Source organism: Trachypithecus francoisi, unplaced genomic scaffold (genome assembly GCF_009764315.1).
Source record: "Trachypithecus francoisi isolate TF-2019V2 unplaced genomic scaffold, Tfra_2.0 Lachesis_group10, whole genome shotgun sequence".
Taxonomy (NCBI): Eukaryota; Metazoa; Chordata; class Mammalia; order Primates; family Cercopithecidae; genus Trachypithecus; species Trachypithecus francoisi.
The window spans coordinates 83,541,933-83,563,897 of record NW_022681455.1 but is presented as its reverse complement, the minus strand read 5'-3'; the positions used below and the strand labels follow the sequence as shown (position 1 = coordinate 83,563,897).

General features: G+C 48.9%; 1 protein-coding gene across 6 annotated transcripts in view; it reads right to left on the bottom strand.

The window, feature by feature from the left end:
- ITGAL (integrin subunit alpha L) overlaps positions 1 to 21,965 on the bottom strand; it is a 52,540-nt gene that overhangs the window by 9,376 nt on the left and 21,199 nt on the right. For 4 of the 6 annotated variants that reach the window (XM_033218122.1, XM_033218124.1, XM_033218125.1 and 1 more), the window contains 13 exons: positions 21,514 to 21,665; positions 21,005 to 21,142; positions 19,559 to 19,756; positions 19,294 to 19,424; positions 15,845 to 16,005; positions 15,588 to 15,739; positions 9,165 to 9,252; positions 8,116 to 8,174; positions 7,954 to 8,027; positions 6,552 to 6,693; positions 3,631 to 3,741; positions 3,142 to 3,221; positions 2,966 to 3,052 (listed from right to left, as the gene is read on the bottom strand). In XM_033218122.1, coding sequence (XP_033074013.1) covers positions 2,966 to 3,052; positions 3,142 to 3,221; positions 3,631 to 3,741; positions 6,552 to 6,693; positions 7,954 to 8,027; positions 8,116 to 8,174; positions 9,165 to 9,252; positions 15,588 to 15,739; positions 15,845 to 16,005; positions 19,294 to 19,424; positions 19,559 to 19,756; positions 21,005 to 21,142; positions 21,514 to 21,665 — 1,573 coding nt within the window. Of the gene's footprint in view, positions 1 to 2,965; positions 3,053 to 3,141; positions 3,222 to 3,630; positions 3,742 to 6,551; positions 6,694 to 7,953; positions 8,028 to 8,115; positions 8,175 to 9,162; positions 9,253 to 15,587; positions 15,740 to 15,844; positions 16,006 to 19,293; positions 19,425 to 19,558; positions 19,757 to 21,004; positions 21,143 to 21,513; positions 21,666 to 21,965 lie in introns of all 6 variants that reach the window. The other 2 variants (XM_033218123.1, XM_033218126.1) reach the window with 1 other exon arrangement.

Here is a 21,965-nt window from a genome sequence, read left to right as displayed (position 1 = left end):
CATCCTTCCAACACACACTGCTGGGTGACCTTCCCAACATCACTCTCTAGTCCTGCAACTCACCTGCTCAGCATCTGCCAATCGCCTCCTACTGCGAGGGAGAGTCAGGTCCAAAGCCTCCCATGTCCAGGCTGTCTCCCCACCGCTCCCCTGCACATACCTGCCCTTGGGTAATCCTGCCCACTCCCCGTCCCCCATGTCTGCCCCACTGCTTCCTCCCTCCTTGCCTTTGTCTGGGCCATGGTTTCTGATGAGGACACCTAGGTTCCTTTTTAGCTCTTCCCCTAATGGCCTCATCCTCCAGACCCCAATCCAAGCTGCACTTTCTCCACAAACCCTTCCATTTGTCCCCCAACCCACACTCATCTTTCCTGGTTCTAATTTCATGTCAGTATCATACTGTGTGGCATTGATGTTCAAAAGTACTGCAGGCCAGGTGCGGTGGCTCACACCTGTAATCCCAGCACTTTGGGAGGCTGAGGCAGATGGATCACCTGAGATCAGGAGTTCAAGACCAGCCTGGCCAACATGGTGAAACCCCATCTCTACTAAAAATACAAAAATTAGCAGGGCGTGGTGGTGGGCACCTATAGTCCCAGCTACTCGGGAGGCTGAGGCAGGAGAATTGCTTGAACCCGGGAGGTGGAGGTTGCAGTGAGCCGAGATTGTGCGATTGCACTCCATCCTGGGCAACAGAGCGAGACTCTATCTCTTAAAAAATGAAAAAATTTGGCCAGGCGCGGTGGCTCATGCCTGTAATCCCAGCACTTTGAGAGGCTGAGGCAGGCGGATCATGAGGTCAGGAGATCAAGACCATCCTGACTAACTCGGTGAAACCCCGTCTCTACTAAAAATACAAAAAATTAGGCGGGCATGGTGGCAGGCACCTGTAGTCCCAGCTACTTGGGAGGCTGAGGCAGGAGAATGGCGTGAACCCAGGAGGTGGAGCTTGCAGTGAGCCGAGATCGCACCACTGCACTCCCGCTTGGGCGACAGAGTGAGACTCTGTCTCAAAAAAAATAAATAAATAAAATTAAATAAATAAATAAGTAAATAAAAATAAAAAAATAAGAAAAATTTAAAAAGCACTGGAGACCTGGGCTCAGACACTGTCCTCATCCTTCTTTTTCCTTCTGTAACTGAGCCAACTGGAAAAAGCCACTCGACTTTGTGAGTTTCCTTTTTTTTTCAGAGTCTCACTCTGTCACCCAGGCTGGAGTGCAGTGGTACGATCTCAGCTCACTGCAACCTCCTCCACCCGAGTTCAAGTGATTCTCCTGCCTCAGCCTCCCAAGTAGCTGGGATTATAGGTGCCTGTCATAACACCCAGCTAATGTTTGTACTTTTAATAGAGACAGGGTTTCCCCATGTTGGCCAGGCTGGTCTTGAACTCCTGACCTCAAGTGATCCACCCACCTTGGCCTACCAAAGTGCTGGGATTACAGGTGTGAGCCACCGCAACTGGCCAAGTTTCCTTTTCTATAAGCAAGAAGACCTGTAACAGGTTTTTTTGAAATAGCAAAAAACTGACATAACTCCCTCTATTTTTGTTGAAGAGGCCCTTACCCATTCCTGCCCATAGGTTAGGATCATTTTAGAGCACTGAGATAACATGCAAAAACAGCAATCATGTAGTTTTTAAAACTAAGTCTGGCATTAAAGGGGACGTATGTAAACAACTAACTATGTTTTGTTAAAGATTTATAGAAGCACAGCTGGGCGCAGTGGCTCAAGCTTGTAATCCCAGCACTTTGGGAGGCCGAGGCGGGCAGATCACGAAGTCAGGAGATCAAGACCATCCTGGCTAACACGGTGAAATCCCGTCTCTACTAAAAACACACACACACACACACAAAAAGAAATTAGCCGGGCGTGGTGGCGGGCGCCTGTAGTCCCAGCTACTCCAGAGGCTAAAGCGGGAGAATGGCATGAACCCGGGAAGCGGAGCTTGCAGTGAGCCAAGATCGTGCCACTGCACTCCAGCCTGGGCAACAGAGTGAGACTCCATCTCAAAAAAAAAAAAAGATTTATAGAAGCACTGTGACCTGACCAAGGACCAAGAAGTTCCCAGCCTCCTTATATCATCTCTGGTGCCCGGATGTCTGTGCTGCTAAGTTACCTCTTGATCTCAACCCCTTTCTCTTCCCCCTACCCTTAACATTAAAGATGGTCCTTTAGAACACTAGTTCACTATCTTCTCAATTGCCTGGCTTTCCAGATAAACCTGCCTTTCCTCCCACCAACTCTTGCCTCTTAAGTCTGGCTTTCAAGTAACAAGCAGCCAGACCACGGTTCACTTACAAACCCAACTAGTGATCCCCATGGTTCCTTCCTGCTACTGCGTTCTGAGAGTCACTGACTATGTGTGTGCATGAGTTTGGTCTCTCCAACTTAACTGTAAGCTCCCTGAGGGCAAGAGGTACTGTGATAACTTTTCTCCTGTCTCTCCTGACATTATCGGCCCCCAGGAGGGGAGGGAATCTAGGGTGACTGAAACAGTCAGGAGTTTGTCTGGGTGTTTGGAGTCAGACAGGCTGAAGCTCAGACCCTGGCTTTAGTACTTCCAGCTATTGGACCTCGGGTAAGTGCTGGCCTTCTCTGTGCCTCAGCTTGGTCAGTGGTAAAACGGAGAGAGGCACAGCTGCCTCACAGAGGTGCTGAGGGCTCCAGGCAATGTCAGCAACCGCGCAGTGCAGCCGGCCCTCAGTCTGATATAAGATCAGTGTTCAATGAGCCTTTTCTTCCATCAGTAAATGCTGATCCTTCCCCGAACTCTTCCAGGGCCCTCACATTTTGGAACGTGGAAAACTGTTGGGGTTGTGGCTGGAATCAGTTCTAATTACCCCAGGGGGCTCTAGGAAAGGAAGGAGGTTCAGAAGGGGAGCCCCAGGGGGCAAAGTCGAGGCCCTGGGTTGGGAGGCTGTGGTGGGAGGAGAGGGTTGGCTGTCTGCTGGGAAGGACTTACTCCTGGATGAGGACGTTGATGGGGTACAGGATGGGGATGCTGGTAGCGGCCGAGTTGTCCTTCAGGAGGCCTGAGTCCTCATTGTTACTGCATTGAGGCAAAGAAGAGGCCAATGTTAGGAGAAGGGCTTGGCCAAGTCTGAGACCAGGGCAGGGATGTGGGCAGGGCCTGCTCACCAGGTCACATTGGTGCGCAACTCGACCAAGTCCCCCCAGGAGCTGTTTACCAGCGTATTAAACATCATCTGCAGAGCAACCTGGCGGGGAAGGAGAGGGGAATGGAAATGGAAGGGGGGTGAGGAGCAGCCCCACAGCCCCCACATCCAATCACCATCATCTCAGGGACCCCTTATCAAGTACTCACTGTACCCCAAGCACTGAGCTAGGATTCTACCCAATGTGAAGATGAGGCAACCAAGGCTCCAAACGGTTAAGTCATGTCTATAAGGTCACAAAATGAATAACCCAATCCCAGCTTTGCCTGATTCCAAAGTCCAGGCTCTCAAACACGACACAAAACAGATTCATATATATTTCTCTTGGGTAGGGGCAAGGTATACCCTTCCTGACAATCACCTGCTCCCTCCTCCTGAGCCAAGAGCTCCCTGCCCTCTGCCAGCTCAGGGTCCCTAGGCTGCTTGGTCCCTGGAGACTTGAAACACTCACCGAGTGGCCTGCCTTGAAGATGGGAGAGCTCACGTTACAAGATAACGCCCTGGACAAAAGCTTGGACTCTTCAGGAAGCTCCTCACAGCTCATAGGCATCTGGCTATGGGGCTGGGAGTGAAAGGAGGGAACAGGTTTGTTAATGAGCAAGGCCAAGGTTCCCCCAGAGGCCACCAGCCCTTCTGGCCTACGTCCCCCAGGGGCTCTGTCCCTGTCATGGCACCTTCTCAGAGGGAAATCAAACAGAATCAGGGCTGCAGACAGAGGCTTAGTACAAAATTGTCACTGCAAGGCCAGGTAAGGTAGCTCACACTTGAAATCCCAGCACTTTGGGAGGCTGAGGTGGGAGGTTTACTTGAGGAGTTCGAGATCAACCTGAGCAACAGTGAGACTCCATCTCTACAAAATAATTTTTTTTTTTTTTAAATATAGGATCTTACTCTGTTGCCCAAGCTAGAGTGCAGTGGTGCGATCTCGGCTCACTACAACCTCTGACTCCCAGGCTCAAGCAGTCCTCCTGCCTCAGCCTTCCAAGTAGCTGGGACTACAGGGATGTGCCATCATGTCCGGCTAATTTTTGTGTTTTTAGTAGAGATGGAGTCTCTCTATGTCACTCAGGCTACTCTTGAACTCCTGGGCTCAAGGAATCTGTCTGCCTCGGCCTACCAACGTGCTGGGATTACAAGCGTAAGCCACCGTACCTGGCCTACAAAAGATTTTTAAAAATTAGCTGGGCATAGTGGGGTATGCCTGTCGTCCCAGCTATTAAACAGGAGAGTCATTTGAGCCCAGGAGTTTGAGGCTGCAGTGGGCCATGCTTACGCCACTACACGTTAGCCTGGGCAACAGAGTGAGACCTTATCTCAAAAATAAAAGTTGGGTGTAGGGGGGTAATTGCAACACTATTTATAATGCCGAAAAACCGGAAGTGCTCAAACAGGTCAAAGAGATAATAACGGCTCAGGAAAGTGTGGCATAATCAAAGAGGAGACTATTGTGAAGTTTTAAAAATGCCACTACCTCTATGCATTCAGTGACCATTTACAAAATAAGCCTTATCGTGGGCTAAGCATTATTAAACCATTCATCCCAATTTTGTAAAGGACAGATTTCAGTCTCAGACTGGGAAGGAAACAGATAAGGAAATAGAGGTTCAGGGAGGTTCAGGGACTTTCCCAAGGTGTCATAACTGGGTAACAGTAGGGATCCGTAAGAACTTGAACACAGAACTGTTTGATTGCAGTTATTTTTTTCTCTCTCTTTTTTTTTGTTGTTGAGATGGAGTCTTGCTGTTGTCACCCAGGCTAGAGTGCAGTGGAGTGATCTCGGCTCATTGAACCTCCACCTCCTGGGTTCAAGTGTTTCTCCTGCCTCAGCCTCTCAAGCAGCTGGGATTACAGGACAGGCCACCATGCCCAGCTAATTTTTGTATTTTTAGTAGAGATGCAGTTTCAACATGTTGCCCTGTCTGGTTTTGAACTCCTGACCTCAGGTGATCTGCCCACCTCAGCCTCCCAAAGTGCTGGGATTACAGACGTAAGCCACCGCACCCAGCCCAGTTTTTTTTTGTTTTTGTTTTTTTGTTTGTTTGTTTTTTTCTGAAACAAGGTCTCGCTCTGTCGCCCAAGCTGGAGGGCAATGGTGTAATCATAGCTCACTGCAGCCTCAAACATGACTCCATCGATCCACCCACCTTAGCCTCCTGAGTAGCAGGACTACAGGCACACCCCACCACACCTGGCTAATTATTTAATTTTGTGTAGAGACAGAATCTTGCTCTGTTGCCCAGGCTAGAGTGCATTGGCATGATCATAGCTCCCTGTGGCCTCAAACCCTTTAGCTTAAGCACTTCTCTACCTCAGCCCCCCAGGTAGCTGGAATTGTGCCACCACATCCAGCAAAGAAGCATTTAATGTTGTTGTATAAGAATAATTCGGCCAGGCATGGTGGCTCATGCCTGTAATCCCAGCACTTTGGGAGGCCGAGGTGGGCGTATCACCTGAGGTCAGGAGTTTGAGACCAGCCTGGCCAACATGGTGAAACTTTGTCTTTACTAAAAATACAAAAATTAGCGAGGCATGGTGGCGGGCGCCTGTAATCCCAGCTACTCAGGAGGCTGAGTCAGGAGAATCACTTGAACCCCGTAGGCGGAGTTTGCAGTGAGCCGAGATCGCGCCATTACACTCCAGCCTGGGGGACAAGAGCGAGACTTCGTCTCAAAAAAAAAAAAAGTCAAGTGTTCATCAACAGATAAATAGATAAAATATGGTCTATACATAAAATGGAATATTATTCAATCTTAAAAAGAAAGGAAATTTGGCGGGGCACAGTGGTTCACACCTTTAATCCTAGCACTTTGGGAGGCTGAGGTGGGCAGATTGCTTGAGCTCAGGAGTTTGAAACTAGCCTGGGGAACATAGTGAGAGCCTCTCTCTACTTAAATTTGTTTTTTTTTTGAGATGGAGTCTTGCTCTGTCACCAGGCTGAAGTGCAGTGGCACAATCTCGGCTCACAGTAGCCTCTGCCTCACAGGTTCAAACAATTCTCCGGCCTCAGCCTCCCTAGTAGCTAGGATTACAGGTGCACACCACCACACCTGGCTAATTTTTGTATTTTTTAGTACAGACAGGGTTTCACCATGTTGGCCAGGCTGGTCTTGAACTCCTGGCCTCAGGTGATCCGCCCGCCTTGGCCTCCCAAAGTGTTGGGATTACAGGCGTGAACCACGGCACCCAGCCTGAGAGGGTAGACCTCGTATCTCAGATCATACAGCTCGAGGCTGGGAACCCAGATATGACCCTAAGACCCCTGTCCACCTGCGGCTGCCCACGTGTTCAGGCTGTCCTGGCTGCCTGGGGCTCAGAGAAGGGAGTAGCAGCTGTGGAACGCACGCCTGTAGGCAGGCATGTACTCTCACCCACCTTCAGCATCTCCACCTTGCGGAAGGAGAGTCCCCGTGGGAAGTGCAGTTCCAGCTGGACCCAGTAAGCATCTTCTCCCAAGTTACTCAGGCTCAGCTCCACAGAGAGGCTGGCAAAAGCAGTCAGACGCAGGGCTCTGGATCTGTGGGGGATGATCAGGGAAAAGTTAGGGGCCGAGATGGAGGAGGGAGGATCAGGGTGGGGAATATCAGAACTGAAGGATCTGATGGGCCAGAAAGAAATAAATCAAAACCAATCATCTTTTATGCTCAGTCTTTCTTTTTTTTTTTGAGACAGAATCTCACTCTGTAGTCCAGGCTGGAGTACAATGGCACAGTCTCGGCTTACTGCAACCTCCACCTCCAGAGTTCAAGCAATTAAACTGCTTCAGAATCCCAAGTAGCTGGGATTACAGGCATGAGCTACCACGCCCGGCTAAGCTTTGTATTTTCTTTTCTTTTTTTTTTTTTTTTTTGAGACGGAGTCTCGCTCTGTCACCCAGGCTGGAGTGCAGTGGCGCGATCTTGGCTCACTGCAAGCTCCGCCTCCCGGGTTTACGCCATTCTCCTGCCTCAGCCTCCAAGTAGCTGGGACTACAGGCGCCCGCCATCTCGCCCGGCTAATTTTTGTATTTTTTAGTAGAGACGGGGTTTCACCGTGTTAGCCAGGATGGTCTCGATCTCCTGACCTCGTGATCCACCCGTCTCGGCCTCCCAAAGTGCTGGGATTACAGGCTTGAGCCACCGCGCCCGGCCGCTTTGTATTTTCAGTAGAGACAGGGTTTCACCATGTTGGCCAGGCTGGTCTTGAACTCCTGAACTCAGGTGACCCGTCTACCTTGGCCTCCCAAAGTGCTGGGATTATAGGTGTGAGCCACCCCGCCCAGCTATGCTCAGACTTTCAGTTTTGCAATTCTTGCAATCTTATTTACTGCTGACTGATGGGAGTTCCGTGAGGTATTTGCTTTCTATTTTATTTACTTTTTATTTTTCAGAGATAGGGCCTTGCTCTGTCGCCCAAGCTGGAGTGCAGTGGTACTTACTGCAGCCTCGAACTCCCAGGCTCAAGCAATCCTCTTGCCTCAATCTCCCAAGTAGCTGGGAATACAGGCATGAGCCACCATGCCCAGTTAATTTTTAAATTTGTTGTAGTGACAGGGTCTTGCTATGTTGCCCAGGCTGGTCTTGAACTCTTGGCTTTAACCAATCTTCCCACCTTGGTTGGCCTCCTGAAGTGCTGGGATTACAAGCATGAGCCACTGAGTTCAGCCTCGAATTTCTCAGAAAAGGAAACTAAGGCCCAAGAGAGGGAAGTGGCATCTCCAAATGACATATCTGGTGAGTGGAGCAGGGGGTCTTAAAAGAGAGTAGATGGAGGCTGGAGGGCGGGAGGCCTTACTGACCTTGCAGGAGAGAAGGACACTCTCAGGTTTGCCTCACACTTCTTGTCCTCCCCACAGTTCTTCTCAAAAGGGATCTGAAAGGCCAAGAAGAAAGGAGTAAGAGGCTCAGACCAGGAGGGATCTGACCCCAGGCCTCTCTGCCTGCCCCTCCTCCCCTCTTACCTCCCAGGTTTCTGAGTGCAGGGAGGGCCTCAGGATGGGCGGTATGTCCTTGCTCTGCCGAGCGAGGGGTAGTGGGCAGGATGGAGAGAAGAGAGATTAGCTGAGGCAGCAGACCTCATGAATGAATGAGAGCTGGTTGGAGTGGCTGTGGTTGGCCCTGCCCAGGAGCCAGCTGCCTTCCCAGGGCTGCCCCACTCTGCTGCCTCAGCCCACTGCCACTTGTGCAGTCATACTCTGCTGGCGGCTCCTTTTTTTTTTTTTTCTTTTTTAGACAGAGTCTTACTCTGTTGCCCAGGCTGGAGTGCAGTGGCACGATCTCTGCTCACTGCAACCTCTGCCTCCTCGGTTCAAGCGATTCTCATGCCTCAGCCTCCTGAGTCGCTGGGATTATAGGCATCCATCAGGCATCCACCACCATGCCTGGCTGATTTTTAAAAAATATTTTTAGTAGAGACGGGTTTTCGCCATGTTGGCCACGCTGGTCTTGAACCCCTGGTCTCAAGCAATCCACCCCGCTCAGCTTCCCAAAGTGCTGGGATTATAGGTGTGAGCCACCAAATCCGGCTGGCTCTTTTTTTGTTTTTTTGTTTTTTCTTCTTTAGAGACACAGTCTCACATTGTTGCCCAGGCTGGAGTGCAGTGGTGCAATCATAGCTCAATAGCTCACTGCAGCCTCAACCCTCTGGGCTTAAGTGATCCTCCCTGCTCAGCCTCCCAAGTAGCTGGGACTATAGGGGCGCACCATCACACCAATTAGTTTTTTATGTTTTGTAGAAAGGGAGTCCCACTATGTTGCCCAGGCTGGTCTCAAACTCCTGGCCTCAAGTGCACCATCACACCTGACTAATCTTTGTATTTTTTTAGTAGAGACGGGGTTTCACCATGTTGGCCAGGCTGGTCTCGAACCCCTGACCTCAAGTGATCCACCCATTTCAGCCTCTCAAAGTGCTGGGATTACAGGAGTGAGCCACCTGGCCATGGGCGGCTCTTCTTGCCGAATGGATTTCTCTGATAAACTCCCCACCGTCCCTAGCCATCTCTTCTTACCACCCTTTGGTCCCTCGGTGTCCCTTCCTCCTCCCAAAGAGAGAAATTCAGGGAAACATTGATGGGGGAGATGAGGTCTTGAACACATACCTGAGGGTGATAAGAATACAGCCTATGTCATGAATCTAACCTTTACCACACTTCCGATGAGATGTATACCCTGTCAGCATTTTACAAGTGATGAAATTCTGGTATTTCGCTGTCTAAGACTCTACCAGTAGTGAAAATCCATTGACTATGTAGCAGGTGTGTATAGCACACCCAGGGAGTTCTCAGCACAGTTATCATCCCTGAGCCCCAGTTCCCCAGCAGACATCACTAATCGATCCCAGCACTTTTTCCTACTGCATCATAACTGAAGCCCCTGAATTTTGACCTAGGCAGCCATTATCAAAGTTTGCATAAGAAAATTTCAGAATAACTAGAATATCCTAGTTCTAGAATTTTGTTCCTTGAGAACAGGGCTGGGTCTTAGTCACTTGTTATTACCAATGCCTGACACTGGCATTCTGTAGGTACTCAAATAATTTTTCACCTGAAGGTTCTACTAACCCTAAGAGGTAGGTATTATTACCCCAACATTTAAAATAAGGAATATGAGCTCTCCCTTCCCTCCTTTTCTTTTTTCTCTTTTCCTTCCTTCCCTTCTTTCTTTCTTCTTTTTTCTTTCTTCTTTTCCCTCACTCCCTCCCCGCTTCCTTCCCCCCTCCCTCCCTCCCTTCCTTCCTTCCTTCCTTCCTTCCTTCCTTCCTTCCTCCCTTGTCCTTCCTTCCTCCCCTCCTTTCTCTTTCTCTTTCATCCTCCCTCCTTTCACCCCACTCTAAAAAAGAAAAAGAAGAAAATGAAAACTAAAAAGGTGGCACAATTGTCCTAAGAACTTGGAGTGACAGAGTCAAGATTTGAACCCAAATCTGTCCAAATCCAAAGTCCAGGATCTTTCCACCATGTCACACTGCTTTCTTTTCTGGCAAATTTATGTTTAAAATGTCTAAATCTTTTTTTTTTTTTTTTTTTTTTTGAGATGGAGTCTCGCTCTGTCACCCAGGCTGGAGTGCAGTGGCGCAACCTTGGCTCACTGCAAGCTCCACTCCCGGGTTCACGCCATTCTCCTGCCTCAGCCTCCAGAGTAGCTGGGACTACAGGCACCCACCACCGTGCCCAGCTAATTTTTTTGTATTTTATTAGTAGAGACGGGGTTTCACTGTGTTAGCCAGGATAGTCTCGATCTCCTGACCTCGTGATCCACCCACCTCGGCCTCCCAAAGTGCTGGGATTAAAAATGTCTAAATCTTATAAGAGGTGGAATGGGAGGAGGCAGAGGGACACTGAGTAGAGGTTTGAATGAAATAGAGGGTGAGTGGTAATTGTTGCAACTGGGTGATGAGGACCTGGGGATTCATTAAACTACTTTTTTTCTAGTTTTGTATGATTCACATTCCCCATAATAAAAAGTTAAAAACAGGCCGGGTGTGGTGGCTCACACCTGTAATCCCAGCACTTTGGGAGGCCGAGGTGGGTGGATCACCCGAGGTCAGGAGTTTGAGACCAGCCTGGGCAACATGGTGAAACCCCGTCTTTATTAAAAATACCATAATTAGCCGGGTGTGGTGGTGCACACCTGTAGTCCCAACTACTCGGTAGGATGAGGTAGGAGAATTACTTGAATCCAGGAGGCAGAGGTTGCAGTGAGCCCAGATCATACCAATGCACTCCAGCCTGGGCAAAAGAGTAAGACTCCATCTCAAAAAAAAAAAAAAAAAAGTTTAAAACAAACTTCAAATTCTTATGTCCCAATCCTATACTGTCTTATATGATTTTTTTTGTTTTTGTTTTGTTTTGTTTTTGAGACGGAATTTCACTATCGTTGCCCAGGCTGGAATGCAATGGCACGATCTTGGCTCACTGCAACCTCTGCCTCCCGAGTTCAAATAATTCTCCTCCCTCAGCCTCCTGAGTAGCTGGGATTACAGGCACCTGCCACCCATACCTGGTTAATTTTTTGTATTTTTAGTAGAGATGGGTTTTCACCATGTTGACCAGGCTGGTCTCAAACTCTTGACCTCAAGTGATCCGCCCACCTCAGCCTCCCAAAGTGCTGGGATTATAGGCGTGAGCCACCACGTCTGGCCTTTTATCAAGTATTTAAGAGAACAAAACAATTTTATATCAATCTCTCTTTTTTTTTTTTTTTTGAGATGGAGTCTAGCTCTGTCACCCAGGCTGGAGTGCAATGGCGCAATCTTGGCTCACTGCTAGCTCCACCTCCCGGGTTCACGCCATTCTCCTGCCTCAGCCTCTCAAGTAGCTGGGACTACAGGTGCCCGCCACCATGCTCGGCTAATTTTTTTGTATTTTTAGTAGAGACGGGGTTTCACCGTGTAAGCCAGGATGGTCTCAATCTTCTGACCTCGTGATCCACCCGCCTTGGCCTCCCAAAGTGCTAGGATTAGAGGTGTGAGCCACTGCGCCCGGCCATATCAATCCCATCTTTATACAGGATTGCTTATAAGCAACTGAATCTGGGTATTTCAACAGTTGTTTAAACTTTATTTTTTTGGAGACAGAGTCTCATTCTGTTGCCCAGGCTGGAGTGCAGTGGCACAATCACAGCTCACTGCAACCTCCACCTCCTGGGTTCAAGCAATCCTCCTTCTTCAGCCTCCAAGGTAGTTGGGACTACAGGTGTATTCCACCAAGCCTGGCTAATTTTTTTGTGTTTTTTGTAGAGAAGGGGTCTCTCTATGTTGCCTAGGCTGGTGATCCTAAGCTCAAGTGATCCACCTACTTCAGCCTCTCAAAGTGCTGGCATGAGCCACCATGCCTGGCCTGTTTAAACTTTTTTAGAAACTTTTTTTTTTCCCCATGTACCATACATGAGACTTAATTTAAAAACTTAAAAAAATACCTCAACTTTTTTCTGGGATGCATGATATGTACCTGGCAAATAATGACATGCCATGATGATTGAATATTCTGTAAAAATTAAATATTTTAATATTTCTTTCTTTTTTTTTGAGATGGAGTTTCACTCTTGTTGCCCAGGCTGGAGTGCAATGGCACGATCTCAGCTCACTGCAACCTCAACCTCCTGGGTTCAGGTGATTTTCCTGCCTCAGTCTCCCAAGTAGCTGGGATTACAGGCATGGGCCACCACTCCCGGCTAATTTTGTACTTTTTTTAGTAGAGATGGGGTTTCTCCATGTTGGCCAGGCTGGTCTTGAACTGCCAATCTCATGTGATCCACCTGCCTCGGCCTCCCAAAGTGCTGGGATTACAGGTATGAGCCACTGTACCCAGCCAAATGTTTTTGGGTTCATGCCATTCTCCTGCCTCAGCCTCCCAAGTAGCTGGGACTACAGGTGTCCGCCACCACACCCGGCTAATTTTTTTTTTTTGTTATTTTCAGTAGAGACGGGGTTTCACCATGTTAGCCAGGATGGTCTCGATCTTCTGACCTCATGATCCACCCGCCTTAGCCTCCCAAAGTTCTGGGATTACAGACATGAGCCACCATGCCCAGCCCAAATATTTTAATATTTCATAATTTAAAATTATGAAAGCTGTGTAGCAGCATTAATATATAATGTATGAAAAGAGTAGGGAAAAATAGTAACTACATTGCCATTGTAATCATGTTAAAAATGCCCATAAATATATTAAAAAGTAGAAGCTGCTGGTCACGGTGGCTCGAGCCTGTAATCCCAGCACTTTTGGAGGCCAAGGTAAGAGGATTACTTGACACCAGGGGTTTTAGATCAGCCTGGGCAATACAGCAAGATCCTGTCTCTACAAAAACTTTTTTTTTTTTTTTTGAGATGGAGTTTCACTCTTGTTGCCCAGGCTGGAGTGAAATGACGCGATCTTGGCACACTGCAACCTTTGCCTCCTGGGTTCAAGCAATTCTCCTGCCTCAGCTTCCCAAGTAGCTGGGATTACAGGCATGTGCCACCACGTGCGGCTAATTTTGTATTTTTAGTAGAGATGGGGTTTCACCATGTTGGCCAGGCTGGTCTCAAACTCCTGACCTCAGGTGACCCGCCCACCTCAGCCTCCCAAAGTGCTGAGCCACCGTGCTCAGCCTACAAAAACATTTTAAAAAATTATCCAGATACGGTGGTGCATGCCTGTAGTCCTATCTACTCGGGAGGCTGAGGTGGGAGGATCGTTTGAGCCCAGAAGTTGGACGCTGCAGTGAGCCATGACTGCATCACTCCACTCCAGCCTGGACAATAGAGTGAGGTCCTGTCTTTAGAAAAAGAATTTTAAGGGCCGGGCGCGGTGGCTCAAGCCTGTAATCCCAGCACTTTGGGAGGCCGAGACGGGCGGATCACGAGGTCAGGAGATCGAGACCATCCTGGCTAACACGGTGAAACCCCATCTCTACTAAAAATACAAAAACTAGCCGGGCGAAGTGGCGGGCGCCTGTAGTCCCAGCTACTCGGGAGGCTGAGGCAGGAGAATGGCGTGAACCCGGGAGGCGGAGCTTGCAGTGAGCTGAGATCTGGCCACTGCACTCCAGTCCAGGCGACAGAGCGAGACTCCGCCTCAAAAAAAAAAAAAAAAAAAAAAAAAAAAAAAGAAAAAGAATTTTAATACAAAATTTAAAAAATTAAAAAACTAGAAGGAGCCAGGCACAGTGGTGTGCACCTGTAGTCCCCGCTACTCAGGAAGCTGAGGCAGGAGAACTTGTTGAGGCCAGAAGTTAGAGTCCAGTCTAGGCAACACAGTAAGACCTCCATCTCTAAAAATATAAAATATGGCCAGGCGCAGTGGCTCATGCCTGTAATCCCAGCACTTTGGAAGGCTGAGTTAGGAGATCACTTGAGGTCAGGAGCCCGAGACCAACCTGGCCAACATGGTGAAACCCCAACTCTACTAAATATACAAAAATTAGCTGGGCATGGTGGCACATATCTGTAATCCCAGCTACTCAGGAGGCTGAGGCAGGAGAATCACTTGAACCCAGGAGGTGGAGGCTGTAGTGAGCCAAGTTCATGCCACTGCACTCCAGCCTGGGTGACAGAGCGAGACTCTGTCTCAAATAAATAAATAAATAAATAAACAAATAATATAAAATAGGCCAGGCGCGATGGCTCATGCCTGTAATCCCAGCACTTTGGGAGCCAATGTGGGTGGATCACCTGAGGTCAGGAGTTCGAGACCAGCCTGACTAACATGGTGAAACCCTGTCTCTACTAAAAATACAAAAATTAGCTGGGCGTAGTGGCAGGTGCCTGTAATCCCAGGTACTCGGGAGACTGAGGTAGGAGAATTGCTTGAACCCAGGAGGCAGAGGTTGCTGTGAGCAGAGATCATGCTGTAGTGAGTGAGACCATGCCACTGCACTACAGCCTGGGTGACAGAGCGAGACTCTGTGTCAAAAAAATATATGTAGCTGGGTGTGGTGGCTCACACCTGTAATCCCAGCACTTTGGGAGGCTGAGGCAGGCAGATCACCTAAGGTCGGGAGTTCGAGACCAGCCTGACCAACTTGGTGAAACCCTTTCTGTACTAAAAATACAAAAATTGTCGGGCATGGTGGTGCATGCCTGTAATCCCAGCTAATGAGGAGGCTGAGGCAAGAGAATCAATTGAACCCAGGCGGCGGAGGTTGCAGTGAGCCAAGATCGCGCCACTGCACTCCAGCCTGGGCAACAAGAGCGAGACTCCATCTCAAAAACATATATATGTATAATTTTATATATATAAATATATATTTATTTAAAATTTATATAAAATATGTTTTAATATATATTTAATATATACTTAAAATTTAAAATTTAATATATATTTAATTTTTATATAAAATTAAATTTTATATAAATTTTATATAATTTTATATACAATTTTATATATTTTATATACAATTTAAAAATTAATATATATTTACAATTAAAATATATATTTAAAATTTATACAAAAATATATTTTATATATATATATATTTTTTTTTTTTTTTTTGAGATGGAGTCTCGCTCTGTTGCCCAGGCTGGAGTGCAATGGCACGATCTCGGCTCACTGCAACCTCTGCCTCCCGGGTTCACGCCATTCTCCTGCCTCAGCTTCCCGAATAGCTGGGACTACAGATGCCCGCCACCTTGCCCGGCTAATTTTTTGTATTTTTAGTAGAGACGGGGTTTCACCATGTTAGCCAGGCTGGTCTCGATCTCCTGACCTTGTGATCCGTCTGTCTTGGCCTCCCAAGGTGCTGGGATTACACGTGTGAGCCACCGTGCCTGGCCATATATATAATTTTTAAAGAACACTAGAAGAAAATATGCTAAAGGTGTTATTACTACCATTGCACAGGAGAGGAAGTGACAGCACAGAGGGATGGAAGTGATGTGTCACCCACTGTACAGTGACGGAGCTGAGCCTGCCCCTGCATGTAGCTCATCCCAGAGCACTGGCGCTGGCTCCCTTACCGGGAAATGAAATGAGAAGTCAGTGCAGGACATGGTGGTGGTGACAGCTATGTTCCTTCTGAGTTCATGTCTCCCTCCTGGGAACAACCCCCGCCTTCTGGTCCGGTGGCCATCCAGCTGCAGAGTGTAAGTGAGATTGGCAACCAGGCGGCCTGGGCAGGGCAGAAAAGGCAAGAGTTGAATGGTGGGGGATCCCAGGGCCATAAGCCTGGATTTGGGGCAGCAGCTACCCTGGGGAGCAGGAGGAGAGCTCTGACCTTGGAACTGGGGGATGAGAGACTTGATCTGGAAACAAATTGTGATATTAACACCTTCTTTCATCTTGTTACTTGTTGAATGGGAGCACTCCACTTCATGCACTGGGATCTCGGCTGGAGAGAAGGACATCAGGCTGACCACATCCACCACGGGCCGGGAACTGCAGGGCAGAAAGCAACCAACTCTCTCCCTCCAACCCAACTGCACGTCCCCCCTCAGATGTGGGGCTCCTGCCAGCAGAGCCCAGATAACTCTCCTTCCCTAAAGCAGACCTCAACATGTCACTGCCTCCTCTTAAGGAAAATAATAATGATACTTTTTATTTATTTATTTTGAGACAGGGTCTCACTGTGTTGCCCAGGCTGGAGTGCAGTGGCATGATCACAGCTCACTACAGCCTTGGCCTCCCAGACTCTAGTGATCCTCCCACCTCAGCCTCCCAAGGGTCTGGGACCACAGGCATGTGCCACCACACGTGGCTAACTTTAAATACATTTTTGTAGAGAAGGGATCTTCCTGTGTTGTCCAGGCTGGTCTTGAACTCCTGAGCTCAAGCAATCCTCCTGTCTTGGGATCCCAAAGTGCTAGGATTATAGGTGTGAGCCACCATGCCTGGCCAATAATGATGATAACTAATTAGGATGCCCAGTTCATTCTAGCAGCCTCTGACCCATTTTCCATGAAGAAGAGTAAGCTCTTAGGAAGAGAAATCATGAGTTACTTTCTTGCTTATGTTTAAGCCTTCAATGATGCTTGCATGAATTTTATTATGCTTCATAATAAAGTTGCATCTTTTGTTGTTGTTAGAGCCTCCCTTTGTTGCCCAGGCTGGAGTGCAGTGGTGCAGTCATAGCTCACTGGATCCTCACACTCCTGGCCTCCAGTGATCCTCCTGTCTCAGACTCCTGCATAGCTGAGATTACAGGAGTGAGCCCGAGCGCCTGGCTCCTTTTTTTTGAGATCCGCCTCCTGGGCTCAAGCAATTCTCCCGCTTCAGCCTCCCGAGTAGCTGGGATTACAGGCGCACACCACCACGCCCAGCTAATTTTTGTATTTTTAGTAGAGACGGGGTTTTAACAGGTTGGCCAGGCTGGTCTTGAACTCCTGACCTCAAATGATCCACCCGCCTCAGCCTCCAAAAGTGCTGGGATTACAGGCATGAGTCATCGCACCCTGCCTATTTATTATTATTATTTTTGCGTGATAGAATCTCACTCTGTCGCTCAGGCTGGAGTGCAGTGGCATGATCACAGCTCACTGCAACCTCGACCTCCCAGGCTCAAGTCATCCTCCTGCCTCAGCATCCCAAGTAGCTGGGCCTACAGTCACGCACCACCATACCTGGCTAAAAAAAAAAAAAAAAAAAAAAAAGGCTGGGCACGGTGGCTCACTCTGTAATCCTAGCACTTTGGGAGGCCAAGACAGGCGGATCACTTGAGGTCAGGAGTTCAAAACCAGCCTGGCCAACATGGTGAAACCCCATCTCTGCTAAAAATACAAAAGAATTAGCAGGGCATGGTGGTGCACGCCTGTAATCCCAGCTACTCGGGAGGCTGAGGCAGGAGAATCGCTTGAACCCAGGAGGTGGAGGTTGCAGTGAGCCAAGATCACACTACTGCACTCTGGCCTGAGCAACAGTAGACTCTCTCAAAAAAAAAAAAAAAAAAAGTAGAGATGGTGTCCCACCGTGTTGCCCAGGCTTGCCTCAAACTCTTGAGCTCAAGTAATCCTCTTGCCACAGCCTCTCAAAGTGCTGGGTGGGATTACCCACAGGAGCCATCACACCCTGCTACTTTTTAATTATATATTTTCCAACATATAAGCTCTCTCCCAAGTGCCTGATTCAGTGTTTAAGACATAGCAGGTGATCAATAAATATCCATTCACCATCAGATATTACATGACTCTTCCAACAATTCTAAGACATGGGTAAGGTAAACAATGTCACTACCATTTCAAAGATGAGGAAACTTGGGTCCCAAGAAGCTAAGTGGGCAGGGCATAGTGGCTCACGCCTGTAATCCCAGCACTTTGGGAGGCTGAGGCAGGCAGATCACCTGAGGTCAGGAGTTTGAGAGCAGCCTGGCCAACACGGTGAAACCCCATCTCTACTAAAATTACAAACATTAGCTGGGCGTGGTAGCGCGCGCCTATAATCCCAGCTACTCGGGAGACTGAGGCAGGAGAATCGCTTGAACCCAGGAGGCAGAGGTTGCAGTGAGCCAAATTCGCACCACTGCACTCCAGCCTGGGTGATAAGAGCGAGACTCTGTCTCAAAAAAAAAAAAGAAAGAAAAAAGCTAAGTGACTGGGATAACAGCATCCCAGAAGTAAATGGCCGAGCTTTAACTTGAATCCAGATCACCATGTTCTAAAGCTATGCTTTTCTCGATCCCACGATATTGCTTCTTTTTGAGTTTTAGTGTCAGGTAGGCCTGGGTGCACATCCCAGTTCCATCACTGATGGCAGCTGTTCAACCTGGAGTAAAACGTGAAGACTCTATAAAAAGCAAACCTATTTAACAGGGCTGGGTGAAGACCCAATGAGCTCATGCCCACGAAACATCTGCATGGGGCCTGGCACATAGTAACTGCACAGAGGATGTGGCCAGGTGCGGTCCTCATGCCTGTAATCCCAGTTACTTGGGAGGTTGAGGCAGGAGGATCCCATGAACCCAGGAGTTTGAGATCAGCTTGGGCAAAGTAGCAAGACTGTATCTTTTTTCTTTTCTTTTCTTTCTTTTTTTTTTTTTTTGAGATGGAATCTCACTCTGTCGCCCAGGCTGGAGTGCAATGGCGCAATGTCGGCTCACTGCAACCTCTGCCTCCCGGGTTCAAGCAATTCTCCTGCCTCAGCCTCCCGAATAGCTGGGATTATATGTGCCTGCCACCACGCCTGGCAAATTTTGTATTTTTAGTAAAGACAGGGTTTCACTATGTTGATCAGGCTGGTCTTGAACTCCTGACCCCACGTAATCCACCCGCCCTGGCCTCCCAAAGTGCTGGGATTACAAGTGTGAGCCACTGTGCCTGGCCTGGAAGACCATATATTAAAAAAATAAAAATTAGGCCATGCATAGTGGCTCCTGCCTGTAACCCCAGCACTCTGGGAGGCTGAGGAGAAAGCATAGTTTGAGACCAGGAGTTTGAGACCAGCTGGGGCAACATAGCAAGTCCCCATTGCTACGAAAAAAAAAAAAAAAAAATTAGCCAGCTGTGGTGGCGAGCATTTGTAGTCCCAGCTACCCGGGAGGCTGAGGTGGGAGGATCACTTAAGCCCAGCAATTTGAAGCTGCAGTGAGTTGTGATCATGCCACTGCACTCTAGCCTGAGCAACAAAGAGAGACCTGTCTCTAAAAAAACCCAACATAAATAAATAAATAAAATATAAACAAAACATAGGATAAGAGCTGGGGTCATCAGGTATGACCCAGGAGCCCCATCTCACCTCAGCACGATCATCTGGCTCTCAGCCCCCACAGCCACGTCTGCCAAGCCGTCCCCTTCAAGGTCCTTCACCCCATGGATGGAGCGTCCAAACCACTGAACTCCTGAGAGCACCTGGGTCCCTTCTATCCGCTGAGAGCAAGAAAGGAATTATCACTAAGTTGAGGAGAGGTAGGTTGGAGGGAGGGAAGCGTCGGGCTGGGGAGTAGGCTTGGGGGCTTAGGGCACCCGAGAATGGAGTGTGATTGGCAGGCAGGATACCTCACCTGACTTGACTGGGGGCTAAGCCCCCCATGCCTCCCATTGAAGATGTACACAGCCCCCTGCTCCTCCAGAGGGGCCCCCACAGCCACGTCCACCAGCCCATCGCCGTTGATGTCTGTCAGAGCAGTGATGGCTTCTCCAAAACGCCCAAGGGGGTAGCCGGGGTCCCCCTGCAGCTCTGAGACCTCTTCAAACCCCAACTAGGAAGTAGCAAGAGACAGGTCACACCCAAGTCACTCAGCAAGCTGTCACAGAGCAACTGAGTGAAGAACGCTAAAAAAAGTAAGATGGGGTCCCTCCAAGAATTGGAATGGAGCTGTCAGACTAACCAGGGTTCAAGCACCAGCCCAGCCTCTTTCTGTCCTCTTACTGTGACCTTGTGGTTTCAGACATCCCCCTGCTGAGCCTTGGGGTTTCCCTTTATATATATACATTTTTTGGATAATTTTCTTTGAGACGGAGTCTTGCTCTGTCATTGGCTGGAGTACAGTGGTGTAATCACAGCTCACTACAACCTCGAACTCCTGAGCTCAAGCAATCCTCCCACCTCAGCCCCCCAAGTAGCTGGGACTACAGGCATGTACCACCACATCTGGCTAACTTAAAATTTTTAATTTATTTATTTTTATTTTTGTAGAAACAGGGTATTGTCATGTTGCCCAGGCTGGTCTGGAACTCCCGGCTTCAAGCAATCGTCTTGTCTCAGCCTCTCAAACTGCTGGGATTACACGCATGAGCCACTGCACCCCAGGGATTTCCATTTATAAACTAAAGCTTGTAGTATCTCAGCAGGTGGTCATGAGGAAAGTGAGGTCGTGTCTATAAAAAGTTTGGCGCTGCCTGCCAGGTGCAGCGGCTCATGCCTATAATCCCAGCAGTTTGGAAGGCCAAGGCAGTGGATCACGTGAGGTCAGGATTAGAGACCAGCCTGGCCAACATGTCGAAATGCTGTCTCTACTAAAAATACAAAAATTAGCTGGGTGTGGTGGCGGGCACCTGTAATCCCAGCACTTTGGGAGGCCGAGGCGGGTGGATCACCTGAGGTCAGGAGTTCAAGACTAGCCTGACCAACATGGTGAAACCCTGTCTCTACTAAAAATACAAAAATTAGCTGGGCATGGAGACACACACCTGTAATCCCAGCTACTCGGGAGGCTGAGGTAGGAGAATCCCTTGAACCCAGGAGGCAGAGGTTGTGGTGAGCCCTGATTGCACCACTGCACTCCAGCCTGGGCCACAAGAGCGAGACTCTGTCTCAAAAGAAAAAAGAAATATTGGCACTGGACCCTGCACACAGTCTTTCCGCAGTGAAGATTCGCTATTGCCTCTCTGTCGTTCTAAAAGTTTGATCACCACATGACCAGACAGAGAAAGCCTTCAGAATAACTGGGAGCTGCAAATCTCTGCTGCTCTACCTCCTCCCTCTCAGCCCCAGGTCCTGGCCCCACCTGTTTTCTCTGGTAGATAAACACCCGGCCTCCTCTCTGCTCCCCATAGAACAGTGGGGCGCCAATCAGCAGCAGCTCTGTCTCCCCATCTTGGTCCACGTCGACACCGCACAGCTCCCCACCAAAATAAGAGCCAATCTGTGGGGAGAGGCAGGTGTTTGGGGAAACGCCTGTGGGAACAGCAGAGGCTGGCAGGGAGATACCTGTACCGAGTTCATCTTATGCCACTCCCTCAAATGCAGGTTCTGATCCTGGATCCACCCCTAGTCTATGTGCATTAAGACAAAGTGGGCTGTTTGTCTTACTGCACCTTAAACAACCTCAAGGTTGTTTCTTAAACTAGAGAGGGAGATGACAGGGCTTACCTCCGTGTGTTATGAGGGACAAATGTGATGGTGTTTAGCACAGGGCCTGCCACACGTAAGTGGATGAGCGTTCAAAGGACAGAAGGGAGTGTGATGTGTGTCCCTCCAGTCCCTGGTCTGCAGATGCCCTCGGACTGTGCGCACCTGGGTCCCATGGATTGTCTGGATCTGGCTCCAGTGTCCTCCGCCCTGTGGCTCTTGGAACAGCAGCACTCGGCCCACGTGCTGGTATCGAGGGGCTCCTGAGGCCAACAATGAAGTCTTTTCCCTGGAGGGCAGCCAGGTCACGGTGTAACCTGAGGAAAGTGTGCAAGGCGTGGAGTTAGAAACAGAGGATGCTGGAAGAACACCCAGCAGGAGAGGGGCAGGGGCCCCAGGGAATTGGGTTAGTAGCAGAGATGCATCAAAACAGCTGAAGACCTTCTTCTGAGAAAAGCAGCCATGTGCTCCCAGCCGACCAAATCCTGCCATCTTGGGGATGGCATTTCTTCAACTGTGGGTGACATGCACACCCAGGGAAAAGCAGCTATGCACCACAAGTGGAGTGTGGAGCCTCTTCTGAGCCTCAGTTTACCTGAGGATTAGTAAGGAAGACT